The 16,282-nt window shown below is 34.7% G+C and overlaps 1 protein-coding gene across 10 annotated transcripts in view; it reads right to left on the minus strand.

Moving 5' to 3' along the window:
- The window catches only part of LOC106881053 (protein O-mannosyl-transferase TMTC4), a 297,366-nt gene that overhangs the window by 161,149 nt on the left and 119,935 nt on the right, over positions 1-16,282 (minus strand). For 8 of the 10 annotated variants that reach the window (XR_016241033.1, XR_008263717.2, XM_089348977.1 and 5 more), the window contains 2 exons: positions 8,251-8,345; positions 2,990-3,112 (listed from right to left, as the gene is read on the minus strand). Coding sequence is in view for 8 of the 10 variants with exons in the window: in XM_089348977.1 (XP_089205103.1) it covers positions 2,990-3,112; positions 8,251-8,345 (218 nt within the window). In the remaining 2 variants the exon portion in view is untranslated. The remainder of the gene's footprint in view (positions 1-2,989; positions 3,113-8,250; positions 8,346-16,282) is intronic. The other 2 variants (XM_089348979.1, XM_052966481.2) reach the window with 1 other exon arrangement.

A 16,282-nucleotide genomic window follows, 5' to 3' on the forward strand; every position in this document is an offset into this window, starting at 1 on the left:
ATACTTCTTTTTCCGGTTCCTACTCAAAATTGTTTACAAGTCATAACCCTCTCCTTGATCTGCAGTCATGATGAGCGCTTTGCGCTCCGATGGCTGAGAAAAAAAGTGACATTTATACACACGACTAGTCTATCCTTATTTTAGATGTCACATTCTAGTGTCAAAAAGTAGTGATAAGTTGTTTACAAGATTTAGTTGAAATATCAATATAGAGACCGCCTTGAATTTTGAAAATGTTGGTGATTTTGTAGTTGTTTAGCTGTATATGAGTACTGCATTAAAAAAAATTGAATATTTTATTCAAATTCAGTACATATAAGACTATTTCATCGAATGCGTCTATAGTTTTTTCAAGATGCCAAATTGTGAGTAAGGAGAAATTGGTTATTGTGCTGAAGTACTGTTGCAATTGAACTTGTTTAGCCGCCTGTGTATCTGAGTGGAAAAATCAATGCTCAAAGTGTTCCAGTTGTAATCACTGTTATTCTAGAAGGCGTTCTCTTGTGATTTGGACAAAATATGGCTACCACTATTACGTCGAACGACCGCAAAAGTGATCTATCATGGGTTAGGCTTTTAACAGTGCTATTGTTGTTTAGTCCTATATTTACTCCAATCGAATAGATTATTGATCGAATGCGTCCCAGCTATGAAAAACTAGTCATTATTATAGACTTAGTCTACTTCGGACTAAATTGTCTAAAATGACCCTGTTTTTTTTTTTATTGTCATTTACACAATTTATTTACAGCGAGAAATTTTACTCCATGACAAAACACAGTGAATGTCTTTCTGACGAGTTCGAATATACCTCAAGTATACCTTGAGTAAAGTACAATCTATAGAATAAAGTACAATTGAGAAAATATGACAAAGTTCATTGAAACTAGTTACTAATATGTGCCAACATGTAATAAACCGACATGGTGCAGCAAAGCACATACCTCCTCCCAACCCCATGACACCAACAGCAGGTGACGTGTCACACCTATTGGAGTACACTGCCATCACATTAATACCAACCATCTATCATACCTGTATTACTATTAATGCACCACAAACACGCAGTCGTGCACATCTCAACTCACCCATTCATACACAAACACCCACATATACATCCAATCATTTTCTACAGAACAAACTTTCTCTCCTCTCTCTCTCTCATTCTCACTCTCTCTCTCTCTCTCTCACACACACACACACACACACACTTTCTCTCATGAAAGCGAAGCTCTTTAAAATAACGGAAAAGAAAATAAGTGTATGTTACACAAATCTTGAAGAATTTTACATAGCAAATATATTTGTTGCTTGTTTAATCTAACAAATTTCTCAACAAAAAAATTTTTAATCATTTTTTTATAAATTTCAATGCTTTTCAATGTACATACATTTTGTGTGTAAGCATGTGCCAATATTTTATGATAAGAATTTTCTTCAATTTCGTAAATTTATAAGTACTTGATTCTTGTTGGAAATTTAATATCTATTTTATTACATATATAATTATAAGTTATGTTCTTTATTTAATATTGAAATACATTCCACTGTTTTTAATTACATTCCACCGTTTATAGTTTTGAAACCAAGAGAAACTGCAGTAAATGAATTTCTTTTAATGATAGTGAGGTGTTGGGGGAAGCTAATGTTACAATATTTTTTGCTACCGTCTAAAATTTGTTTTTCAACTGAACTAGCTGCTCTTGTAAAGAAGTTACATTTCAGTAGCTGACTTGTACGGGTGCTATGTGATATTATTTCTATATCGTATCATTAAAACTATGATGCTACATTCAGAGAATGCCTACAAGGCTGTATGATTGTTATCATTTATGTTATCATTTAATATATTTCAGATGTAAAGAAAATCATTATCATACACAAGGCAAGAAATCATTATTTAGAATATCCGTCAAATAAAACAACAGAAATATCTTCTCTAATATGAATAACTTCTAAACCATATAACTATTCTTCAGTAGCGGACAGGCATCATTTTATGTATTCATATCAAACAGATATATATATATATATATAGCAAGTCTTTCTGTTGAATACTTGTTCTTTTTAAGTCAAAATGTTTATTTTACTGTTCCAATGTTAACATGCAGGTTGAAAGAACCACTTTCTATACTCGTTACATGAGTATTTAAGCATAGTGCAATGTAAATTTCTAGTGAGGATCTTTTGGAGGAAACAGGGTATGTAAGCTCTAGATCGTGGATATTATACTAATATCTACAAGTCGTTTGATAAAAACTGATAACCACTTTTTTCCAAATAGTATTTGATCTTCATATTATAAAAATTAATTTTCATACCATCCTTCATAAAAAAAAAAACGCTACCTTAATGCAAACCTAGGAATTAGGAATTTCATCAATTATTCTTATATATGCCCAATGCTTCGATTCAATCAAGTCATAAGCATACACAAAATTTTTGGTTCCATATGTTTTAAATCGAATAATGTTCAGAAAGTAGGTCAACATTTGGAGCGTTGCTAACCGTCAGGGATAAATACGCTAGCATACATCTGACTTTATGATATGAAGAAAAAACTTATTTTTGAATTATTTTAGCCTGAATTCATAAAAGTGCATAAAAGTGCATAGATTCGGTGATAGTACAACACAATACTTACTATTAATGTTTGATGTTTATATTTTTCATTGAATCTAAAATAACGAACATAAGACAAAAATCAAAAAAGTAATAGCTGCACATTAGTTGGAAACTCAACCAATCCCTCAAAGATCAAAGCATCAAAGGGCTGACATAATATCATTTTAGTCACCATCTTGTATATTTTCGATTCCATTAATGTGTGAAGGTTCTGGCAGTTTCATCAATACTGACATCATTGGATGTTGTTCTAAAAAGATCACGCAAATGTTGAGATTGATTGTGCATAGATTTTTACTACTGTCTGGTAAAACAAATATATATTAATCGTACTAGGAACTGGAAAATGTTATTATTAACTTACTAAATTTTCTTTTATTCGTTTCGTTTTGACTTTCGTTGAATACTTCACATTCGGCCAAATTTGACGGAAACTTGACGTTATTTCCGACTGATGAAGTACAATATCATACAGTGAACATATAACCTGGCAAATAGACATTTTCAATACATCTAGATTATTTATTCCTAAGAATATATTTAAAAAACATATAAAGTATTCTACCGCATTTAATTATATTCTCATAACCCAAATAAAAACTAAATGTTACCTTCTATCAAATACATTTAGACTTGTTATTTTGCTTAACTGTTTTATTACTGTCAGTATATAATCACAAACGCTGTAATCGCTGTATTGCTATCATCGCCAATAACCTCATTATCATATCCTTATGAAATGTCAGCTATATTGTAATTGTAAAGAACGTCAATACCGTCTTCGTCACCCTTATAGTAATGGCGTAACTCACGGCAATATATGCTTCAAGTATTTAAATATTCAAAAGCTATTAGTCGATTCTCGTTTACTTCGATATATTGCATGTTACCGTCTCGTGATTTGTCATTATGTTCACCTCCTACAAATAAATACAGATGTAACCGCCGTTTAGATAACGTGCAAGAAAGTAAACGGACAGTGATACTTTGTTATATTGTATATATTTACATTTAATCACATCAATGGAACGGGATTATAAATTACAAGCTAGTTAGAATCCGTAGGTAACCGTCACAATTTGATACTATTCACGAGACGGATTTCAATAAACAACAATCCAGCTGTGGATATTCAGTAATGGAATAACTGTTAAATAAGGTGATATCTCATTGCAAATAAACGTGTGCAGTAGCTTTATATCTTGTCCGATGTATCATATTAAATGCAAAACTTGCATCGAAGAGATTATAATAGGAATACTATCTAAATACGAAATATTCACCCGAATATAAAACAACATGTATATAAAACGTACATACACACAACACACACACACACACACACACACACTCTCACACACACACATATATATATATATATATATATATATATACGCACACACATATACACACACAATATACTCGTATATATATATATATATATATATATATATATATATATATATATATATATTTATATGTATATATATATATATATAAATACAGCTATATCTATCTATCTCTCTCTCTCTCTCTCTCGATATATATATATATATATATATATATATATATATATATATATATATATATATATATATACGCATACACACATACACACACAACACACACGTGTGTAGCGCTTGGCTGTAAGTTCATAATTACGATCAAAGTAATGGGTAGAAACATTGACAAATCAAGGATGGAATGCTACGTCCACGGATTTATATGTGGTTACCACAAGAGTTATTTTACAGAGTTTGGACGGGGAAGTCGTGCCAAGGGTCACTCAGAAGAGAAGTGTAAAACAAGCTCAAGTCTAATGTGAAGGGGATAAAATTTGAGTCAGACCTTGAGTCAGACCTTGTGTGTTCATGTGGTTAGCAACTAAATACATGAAAACTACTGTAGTATAGAAGAAATTTAAAGCACAAGCCTCCAGGCTTTTTTATACCGTGTTTCGAGATGGAGATACACAACCATAATTTTGCAACACCTCTCAAATTGATAAAACCGATATGGCCGATGCTCAAGTTCAACTTCTACAGCTTGAGCCTCATAGGCAAAATTAAGTACTAGTCAAATCTCTCTCAACACATGCTATATTATTCTGGAAGAGGAAAAATAAATTGCATAGAGTATCTAAATTATAAGAAATTGAGACATGCCAGAGGAGTGAGGCTTACAATGCTTCAAGACAAGCTATGGAAAATGTAGAAAAGCAACTACTCTTGTCTCAAAAAGCGATGTTCAAGGCTTCAATTGTGGTTATATCTGCGCGAGCGACTCGGCTCGTGAAATATACATGCTTAGAGATATTGACAGCCCAACATATCGTCTTCTTCGGCTTAGGAAAGATCCCTATCAATCGACATCATCGGTATTAGATATAATTATAGCATCATAAGACGGAAGTAGTCTAACGCAATACAGTAAATTTTGGTTTCAAATTTTGGCATAAGGCCAGCAAATTCGTGGGAGGGGATATGTAGATTACATCGACCCCCAGTGTTTAAATGGTAATTATTTTATCGACCCCGAAAGGATAAAAGGCAAAGTTGATCTTGAACTCAAAACGTGAAGACGTACAAAATACCACTAAGCAATTCACCCGGTTGATGACTCTGCTGGCTCGCCGCCCTGCAATATAGTGGACATTAACAATCTTTTATATAGATATCCCATGTAATATAAAAACATAGTAAGATTTACTAGACTAAATGCCTTGAAAGAAATCTTTAACAGGAACATTATCACCATCATTTTTATTTCATATAACCTAATTTACCTTGCCATCTGATATATTATATAACATATCTGCCCCTCACCAGCCAAATCCCACTCGACACATACCATACAGTAATATGGTGTGCGTCAAATGTGCTTTAACTGCTATTTCCGCATTTTTCTCTCTAACGTTCAGTGTGGAGAATTTACTGCTGAGCATCAACCATACTGATTACAACAATCTGGAAGATCTTGCAGCATGTATGATTCGGTAGCTCCTCCTCTGGGCACAAACTTTACACATGTTGTGTTAAATAACAGAAATATACCTAGGGGAGATTATAAATACCGGACTGGCTAACAATGCGAGCGAAAACAATAATGAGCCTACAATAGATGTTAGAAGGGAGATAACTGATCCCATACCAAACTCATTAGAATTGACTGTAGTGAATACTGAACTGAGTAATACACAGAATTTAGCTTATACTCAAACTACTAAACTGGTGGGATAATAAGTAATATAAACGAAGTTCCTGACCTGCGTTCTAGTAGCAAGACATAGTGTTGATCTCATTCAACACCTTTGTACTTATTCAACATCTTTGTAGCTGTCGTAACAAAATATGTTCTCGTAACGAGCAATGCTTGAGCAAAAATCACAGTTTATAGATATACTGCTAGTTAGATGGAATTCCGCATTATTACATATGATCATGGGCTACTAGCTTTAAGCAAAGGTCAAGTGACCATGTACTTATTTTTAATGATCGAGATGAAATGTATGGTACAACCTGGGCAGAAGCACAAAGCTCGCTATTAAACGGGAAATAATTAGTATGACTTTACCTGATAAAATTGGGAGCCTGAAATGTAATCTATGCTTGAAGATATTATTTACATAATGGTACACCGATAAATTACCTAGACAAAACTTGTGCATTTTCAATAGTTAGCTTTTAATAATAAAACAGCAAACAATAAACTACCGTTTTATCTCACTCTTAGTTTGTTCTTTTATTTTCAGTTCCCAACTCTCTTAATTCCTCTTAATTTATTTATTTACATTTAAAATTCTTTCTATCTTCACCTGATATGGTCTGTGGATGAAGCAAACCTTGACTTAATGAGGTCTTCTCCAACTACTAAGCCTTTTTCTTGTTTGAATATTTCCCATAGACAAATATTTAATAGAGTATTACTTGCATACGATTATAACGAAAAATTGCTTAGACTATAATTGTAAATTTACTAGATTTAGATTTTAGCAGACTTAATGTAAACTCCTCTCCACATTTGTTTTAGAAAACTTATCTTCCTTTCAGTTCGTACTTTGTTAATTAATCTTAATCTATCTATTTATCCAGAAATTTTGTTTTATCTGTGTGTTATGCGGCCTGTGTGCAAAACATATCCTGGCCTAATGAGCCCTTCTTTGAGTACTAAATCTTCAGGCTCACTATAGGTGTAAATTATAACAGACGTTATTGTCATATCGTATTTCACAACTTCTGTTATCTTCTACACTAAACACACAACTACAACTTAAATTATAGATAGAATAAAACTATCAAACACTGAACTCTTCAGTTCACTTCAAAAGTCCGTAGTGGTAGCATCCTGAATAAAGTTGCATGGATACATATATCTTGGATGAACTTATGATGCAATTAAACCAACATGATGCGAATGGATGCCACGTCTTGGGATATTTATGCAGCAGAATCATGTGTCGGACAGAGATTCAAAATGGATATACTGTATACAATACTGTTATAAAAAGTTTATGAGTATGTCAGTTTCTCCATTCTTATTTCTAATGTCTTGAACATATATAACCCTAACCACATGGTCCCGGGCAATTGTCTTCTATAGACGCGGGCCGACCAAAGCCTTGTGAATGGATTTGGTAGACAGAAATTGAAAGACACCCGTCGTATATCTGTATACATGTATATGTTTGTGTGTCTGTGTTTGACGCCCTCTCACACCACCACCACTGCCACCATCGCATAACAACCGGTGACGATGTGTTTACGTCCCCCTCATTTAGCGGTTCGGCGAAAGAAACCGATAGAATAAGTAATAGGTTTGCAAAAAATAAGTCCTGGGGTCGATTATTTCGACTAAAGGCGTTGCTCCAGCATGGCCACAGTCAAATAACTCAAACAAGTAAAACAATAAAAGAAAATATATATATCATTGTTTTTTTCTTCAATGTGTTCTTCGGTGTAGCAGGGTCTTTAAAGGAGAGTTATAATTGTATTAATTTCGGTAAGAGATCCTTAGAATGAATATTAGAAACATGGATGTTAATAACTGGGGTTGACATTATCCACTACAATGAAGCCACTCGATATTGGTGGACCTTCTGCTTAAGATATTCATCATTATATTGATTTTTGTTGCTCAAAATCATATATTCGATGTAGAAGGATTATACATTTAAATCGGCCCACTCCACTACTTTGCTGGCACTTTCTTTAATTAATGCAAACGTTAATCTTGGAGTGATTAGAACACAGGCTAATGATCCGAAACAAATATCAGCAAGGTCTATAATGCTATTTCATAATATAATCTTATTCAGGTCATTTTTGCCTTTTATCCTTTCAGGATCGATCAAATAAAGAGCAGGTAATTACTGAGGTCATGTAATTGACTGTTCTAATGTAGCAAATCTGAGGCCTTGTGCCTATGTCACAAACCAATATTAATTTTTTAAATGTTGTTCTGATCTCTAAGAATCAAATCAATCAAATGTGTTGGAATATGCTTTTATGCATACAACAATATTAGGCACGTGGCCTGGATTAGAACAGTCGATTATATTTTGTGATAGTATTGAATAGCTCCAGGGGTCCTGAAGCAAAAATTCTTTTTGCTATTAAAAATACTCACCATTGTCATAATTCCTTGTTCCTTGCTGAATGTAGATAAAACTGTCAGCATTGATACAATCAGAAGGCAGTTTACATTACGTAGAAATGTATTTCCTGAAAGTAAATGCAATATATTTAGTCATATTAGCTGTATTAAAAATGAAAGTATTTATAGTGTTTATTACAATGACACTATATCTATATTGCTCATATAATCCGAATATATATAAGGCAGGATGTGTGTGTGTGTGTGTGTGTGTGTGTGTGTGTGTGTGTGTGTGTGTGTGCGTGTGTGTGTGTGTGTGTGTACGTGAATGTAGTTTATGCACGTCCACAAATTAGCACGCATATCGCTCCAATTTCAGGAGGAAATTCGTAATGACCCTATGTGCATTTCCGTCAACTTTCTCACTCAGAGGTACCCGCGTATACCTGTAAAAATCGATTTTCAACCATAACTTTTACCAATTTCGAAGTTTGCGCCTGAAGGAGAGAGAGAGAAACTGTATGTTTGTGAGAGGGAAGGTGAAGGAGAGTTACATTTTGTTTGCCAGCGTCTAACAAAATAAAGTAGGAGAGGGCGCTATTTCTTAACAGTTGTGTGGTAAGCAGCAAAGAACAAGCAAAAAGAAAAAAACGCAGAAAACAACAAGCAAAAAGAAAAAAATACCTTCTCTCTCTCTCTATCTCTCTCTCCCTCTCTTACACACACATGCCAGTTATCTCTCTTTCTTTCTTTCTTTCTTTGTCTCTCTCCTTCTCTCACACACACAGCAACATTACACACAAAACATATATTGCCAAAAAGAAATAGACGCTATCTTTTTGTAGTGAGTATGCGAGACAGAAAGTGTGGTGTGTATGTGAAGTTCTTTTGTTAGTGTTAGAGAGCAGCATGTGTGTGTGTGTAATGTTGCTGTGTGTGTGAGACGGGGAGAGAGAAAGAAAGAAAGAAAGAAAGAAAGAAAGAAAGAAAGAAAGAAAGAGAGATAACTGGCATGTGTGTAAGTGTGGGAGAGAGATAGAGAGGGACAGCGCGCTCTCTCTATCTCTTTCGCGATCTTTCCCAACACTTTTTTATGGAAACTGCCGAATTGATGCAAACAAACCCATGTGGTCTGATTTTCATGTTTCTAAGTATTGTACCGTAAATCGTCATTTCTAAAATATATTTATTTTAAATCATTTATCCGTATTTATCCGTATATATATATGTAAGGCAAGATATGTGTGTGTGTGTTTTGTTGATATACGGGCAACACACACACACACACATACGAACATGTATGCGTACAAAAAATATGTATGCAATTGGTGTACATACGTGCGTGTGTGTATGTGTGTTGCTCACATATATATATATATATATATATATATATATATATATATATATATATATATATATATATATATATATATATATATATATATATATATAGAGAGAGAGAGAGAGAGAGAGAGAGAGAGAGAGGATGATAAATTGAATATTAATTCAATTTAAAACCAAGTGGCCTAGCATATAAAAAATCTGAAAATTCAGAAAAAATTGTATTACACGTGTATAAGAGATGACCACTAGGTGGACATCGAATATGCTAGGAAGAGATCATCAACGACCCAACCACAAAGAAAAATAATGTTCTCCAGAAAAATTTCGCAAAACGCCAGAACAGGACAAAATGAGAAATATACAGAATAATGAATTATCTATGGACTGCTGCAATTTCGAACATGAACGTTTTACTCACGTAACATCCGTGTACTCACACACACACACACACACACACACACACACACACACACACACACACATATATATATATATATATATATATGTATACCTACTTAAGACATAGTTGTGATCTGAACAGAACCGCTTCTGACACAGACAATCGGGAGCCCTTTTGGTCATTCTATTTTCCTTACTGGAAGGGTTCCTAACCCATGGGCAAAGAGAGGTTAGATGATGGCGGTGGTGTTTTCAAAGGGATGGCATGTGTAACCTGATCACCTCTGCCGATCAAACTCCCAACCCATGCGCTCCAGTTGCAACACTGATTCTGCCCAAATTTGACGTCATGTTACTTAGTTTGGTTTGAAATAAAGAACTTGATTAGCTTAATAATCCCAACTTAATCCCGGGCAAAGCCGGGCTATACTGCTAGTTGGAACTAAAACTAATGTCTCTGCTTCGACATTTTATGTATATATAAGTACATGTAGCCGTATCATCAATGTAAATAAAGGTGCTGGCATTATTTTGTCTAATATCCCGAAATGAGCATATCCATGTTCGAAGATGTTCCAGTAGTGACATTTTCCCATATGTTTGCATATTTTGTATATTTATTGTATATCTATTTGCCAATGTGTTCCTTTTGAAGAAGGCAATGTGTATATTGAAAGATTTTTGTTGCAACTTGTTGCAAGCAGACACTTTGTGTTAACTGAAATGACTGCTGTTTCAGGCAATTGTGAAGAAAATGTTAATAACATTTGGTTTCTAACACTTATCTATTGAGACGCGACAGAGAAAACCTATAGAGTAATACTGCATTGGAATTACCAAATAGTGCTTCATTTATTATGGAACTGAAAGCGAGTTTATTTGAGAACACAACAGGAGAAACTTCAACAGATTTTGACTTCAAAATAAAGAACTTTATTTAATATTTGATGCACAATTTATGTACTGAAAATGTATAGATTGTCCAAAAACAGAGTAACAGGATAAACATTGAGGATATAGAAGAGAACATGTAGCAGTTATTGTAACGTGTAATCCAGTCCAATGTGCTATATAAGAGGGAAAACGATACATGTCTTCATTTTCAATATTTATTACATGTTTAAAATGTTATATTTAAAAATATTTAAAAAGTTAATCGTATTAAACGAAATCAAATTTCTATTAACGATTAATGTGAACTCTACTTGCTTAGCGCCAACCACACGTTCAGCCTTTAACACAACTGAACGTATGGTTTTCAGTTGTGATAAAGAATGAAAACTGAACCCAGATTGCAAGCCCTAATATGAACTTACATATATTTTAGCTTAAGCTAAAAATATAAATCATTGGTTTGGAACTAATCTCTTTTGTCTCGAAACACCTTTGATCAAGGCTTACCAAAGGAATAACAAATTGAAAAATATAACTGAAATTGCATCGATTAATAATTTAAATCGCGTCGCAATTTGAGCTTGCCCCATACCACTTGCCAAAAGATGTGATAAATGATGGGCTAGTTTTTAGGTATTGTTAAAACAATACTTTTTGCAATGCTGTCTATTGCAACATTGGAAATGGCTATCAATATGTGCAGTTGATACATCAATATTTTTTAAAGTTAATAGTATTTTCTTGCTATATACAACTGTAATAGTATTGTATGAACAAATGGCACAGTAACGATATTTATACTATGCAACAATGTTCATCATATTTATGCCGATAACATGAATGTAAAATCAACTAGTGTACTAGATTTTGTCAACCGAACCAAATTCTGTGGTCAAAGTTTTAGCGTTTCGTTTTAACATTGGATCATTAATCAACACATCACAAGTTCACCGTTATCTCAGTATGAGTAGTAAATTATTGACTAGCTCAGGAGAACTTGCATAGATATTGTACATAAGAAGTCTATGAATGATGTACAACCCCATTTGAGTTTTCTAAACTCAGTAGAAATGTTTTAAATAAATTGCAGTAATGTTTTTTTTTTTATTTCTTACTATTATAGCTCACTGTATATATATAGGTTAAGCAATCGTTATAAATGCAGCGAACATTTATTATTCCCCTTATTGTACGAATACAATAAAATATACACACTTCAAATCGAATTGGAGAATTAACTTTCTTTCAATGTGGAACGGCTTTCAAAAATTGTATTACTGTTTTGAGGAATATGTAGTGAACTATTTAACAGAGCCCCCTGAACAAAATTGTAGATTTTCTTTTAGGACCGGATCGATCCCGATTTATCATAAAGTGTTCCAGCCGTCTTATCCTATATTTCATTCAATCACAGCGTATGCTGTGATTTGGGGAGGTTTAGATACACTAAAAAGCATATCTAGTGTCTGCGTAGAAATTTCTTTTTGGTTCAATGAAGATTATTAGATGTCTTATGGTGATGGCTGACAAGAGAGTTTCAGATCAAACACTGAATTTGGCGACACAGAATTCTTAGAATTGTCAAGTTACAATTTTGCTTTTCATCCTTCTGGGGAAGATGATATATTTTTACTAGCAACATTTAGTAAAATCAAGTTGCAACACTATTCTGCTTCCATTAACAAAATCGTGTCTCAACGGACGAAATCATTGGAGAAGGAAATGTATATTTCTTATTTAATCCAGCACATGCTGGAATGAACAAGTTCAGAGACAGTATTAGCTATCTAACATAAAATAGCTGATCAATAAAACCCTTTGTGCAACGCATATAGTTACAAATGCGTGTTTCTTAATTTCACTATGATTTAACACATATTTATATTTCACTATGATTTAACACATATTTATAATTCACTTGTTTCATGCAAACATATTCATATTTCCTTCATAAGACAAGTATTATCAGGAATGCTGGATATGTTTGATAAATGTATAATACATCCACTTCCTTAGCTCTATAAGTGACCGTGCAATTAAAAATATTGTTTCTGGAGTAAGTGATCCCGAGTTCGATTTCGCTGAAAAGCACTTTGAATAAGTGCGCCTTACCATAGTCTCGGCCCACCAAGGCCATGATTGTGTAATTGGAAAGTGAAAACTGCGTGAATGATTTGCAATCTTTCTTCTTTGTAGAATGAAACGGTTGTCAAGTTTAACAACATTACTTGGCATTTGATTGCCTTTCACGGATTCACCCGTTGTTAAAGGCATTAGAACTAGATCTCTGTTATATTGGTTACCACTGAAACGTTGTTTCTCCTCTCTTTTCACCAGCCAGTTACGAATATTCTGCTGAAGGTTGTGGCCACTGCGCTTTCTATAAATGGTCAAAAGTACAAACCAATACAATACGTAAACACATAGAACATTCATATAAAAAATACACACGCACTTACACATACATACTCACACGCGCGCACGTAGATGTTGTAAATTATGTTTGTTTGGAAAAAAACTGGTTACTCATTCTCTCGCTGTTCTCAGAGTTTTCCTACACCTGTTGATGTAATCTGCATCATACATGCAAACCTCGTGGTTCGTGCACAACGTGAACGATTACAGATTCACGCCTGTAAGAGACGTATGCGAATTCTCTGACTTCAAGGGAGCTTAAGTATTTCAGATGGAAGTGGGACTTAATTGTTGCAGGATTGAGAGATGATGCACAGTAAATTCAAAGAATGGAAGAGGGTTGAATGCAGCGCGTAAGGTTTTACGGGTATAGTACAGCTATTACTATTTTAGAGGACACGGGGACATTATTGTAACAGTAAAAGAGCTCGACAGACGGAACATGGCTGCGATTCATTAACTGAAGTGTATCAATGAATAAAGATGGTTTAAGGAATCAGTCTGAATAATCTCGGTGGTCCGAGGGTGAAATACATGTCTTACCAGAAATAGTATTGAACTGGTAGATTTCCAACAATTCATTTGACTGAGAGTGCCACAAGTTCTGGTAGATAGGAGAAGTCAGATAGTATGCGCGTAATGTGTATGTAGTTTACAGTCAGACAATGGTAGGACGACGTGACATATGAAGAAACTGTTGTAGTCTGACAGAGGTTGGGCTTAATTGTGAGAAAGGGATCAAGGTTGTTTAGAGCGTTTAGGGCCTTTTTGTTTGTTTGTTTGTTTTGTTATTGTGTTGCTGCTGGGTTTTTTTTGCGTTTTTGTGTTTTTCTTTGTCAGAAACGCGTATAAGTTCAAAATGTTTCATTTACAGTGTTGAAGATTGCACAAAATTCAGTTTCTGCGACAGTGACATCAGTAAGGAACACCGGTAAGAACGGAGAAAGCCTATGGACATTAACGTAACTGAGAAGGATGACTTGCGAAAGGGGTAAATCAAAACAAAAGTCCTCTTGATGCAGATGAAAAAGTCTTCCTCGTGGTTCAAAGAATTCGGCAAAAAGTAAAGAAAGTAAACGCATTTGAATAAGCGGGGGAGAAAACTTTGTCCCAGAGCAAGTGGTACTTTTTGTTGATGCTACGGAGGAAAGAAAGCTGATTGTTTGAGACAGTAGAATCTACTTATACGTAAACACCATGTTTCAGAATAAAGTTTGAGTACTGAGTGTGTTCACACAAAAGAAATAAAGGTTGAGGGATTTGTATCGCAGAGAAGAATAGAATGGCTGGTTTACATGTAATTAAGGTGTGATATGTAACCTACAAGAAGGATACAATGTTAGAGAATGGAAGTATAATTAGTGAAAGTTGTTTGGTGCATTTGGTTTTAGATTTTGGTATTGGGACATGTAGAATGAGTTGGTACATCATGGGTTCATGATATCACCTGCTATGAACTTTAATCATAAGTTTGCTAAAACTCCGCTAAAAATACACATGGTTTTGGTGGTAGCACTAAACAGTGCGGTGTGATATGTCCATATATTAAAGAAGTACAGGACCTATAGCATATTCTATGAATGATAGACAGATTCAACATGTGCACAGAAAACGTACACACACACACACACACACACACACACACACTCGCGCGCGCACACACACACAAACCAGATACACAGCTAGATAGATAGATGGATAGATAGACAAACAGACAGGCGGGCTGGCAGGCAGACCGACAGTCAGACATACATACAGACAGACAGATAGATAGATAGATAGATAGATAGATAGATAGATAGATAGATAGATAATAGTTGAATTAGTGTCGGGAGAAGGTTGGATAGAATGCCTTGATAGAATTGAAATGCTGCTGAAGTCAACTCGGCCTTTCATCCTTTTGTGGCTCGATGTAATTTTCGTCAGGCGCAGGAGTGGCTGGGTGGTAAGTAGCTTGCTTACCAACCACATGGCTCTGGGCTCAGTCCTACTGCATGGCAGCTTGGGCAAGTATCCTCTACTATAGCCTCGGGCTGACCGAAGCTTTGTGAGTGGATTTGATAGACGGAAACTGAAAGAAGCCTGCTGTATATATGTGCGTGTGTGTGTGTGTGTGCGCGCGTGTCTGTCTGTCGGCCTGTCTGTCTGTGTTTGTCCCCCTACCATCGCCTGCTGGTGTGTTTACGTCCCCGTAACTTAGTGGTTCGACAAAAGAGATCGATAGAATAAGTACTAGGCTTACGAAGAATAAGTCCTGGGATCGATTTGTTCTACTAAAGGCAGTGCTCCCGCATGGCCGCAATCAAATGATTGAAACAAGCAAAAGAATAAAAGAATATACCCTGCCTCCAGAACAAATCACCCGACCACACTCCAATACAATTCATCGGCCTACGTACAAACACACAGTAGGTCGGTTTGGATAGGTAGTCCTACAACCAGCTCACGCAAGCGAACAGCATCATTGTTGAGGTTTCAATTTGCAATGGATCAAACCCGGTTGAAAGAAAATCAATCACCAGACTAACATGTACCAATCTATCAATTCCTATTCATACTTTCAGAATAGAAACTTGATTGGAGATACGTCTAGGCCAGTAACTGTGAAGTAAGAGGAAAACCTGCATCCCATATAATTACGACATGCAACTCAACTTTTATAAACATGAAATATAGTCTTTGCACTTGTAGTTTATGTCCACATTTTACAAGATTTTTACAAAGCATATATACAACTTCCATTTATTACTTCCCCTTTGGGGCACATATATGTATATATGTATAAATGTATGTGTGTATATATGTATATTAGTCAATATTATAATACTCTAAAAATGTGAATTTTAAAAGAGATTGGCACTTGCTTATTAGGTATCTATAATTGTTTTTAATTGCGAGATAAGATGATGAAGAGCAGCGCCAGTATTCCTTTTAACGCCTTTGGGATTGATGGAATAAAGGAACATAATCTTCAAACAGACACGTAGCACCAATAGTTGCAGCAATGAGAATT

The sequence above is a fragment of the Octopus bimaculoides genome, chromosome 3 (genome assembly GCF_046866305.1).
Source record: "Octopus bimaculoides isolate indiv1 chromosome 3, ASM4686630v1, whole genome shotgun sequence".
NCBI lineage: Eukaryota > Metazoa > Mollusca > Cephalopoda > Octopoda > Octopodidae > Octopus > Octopus bimaculoides.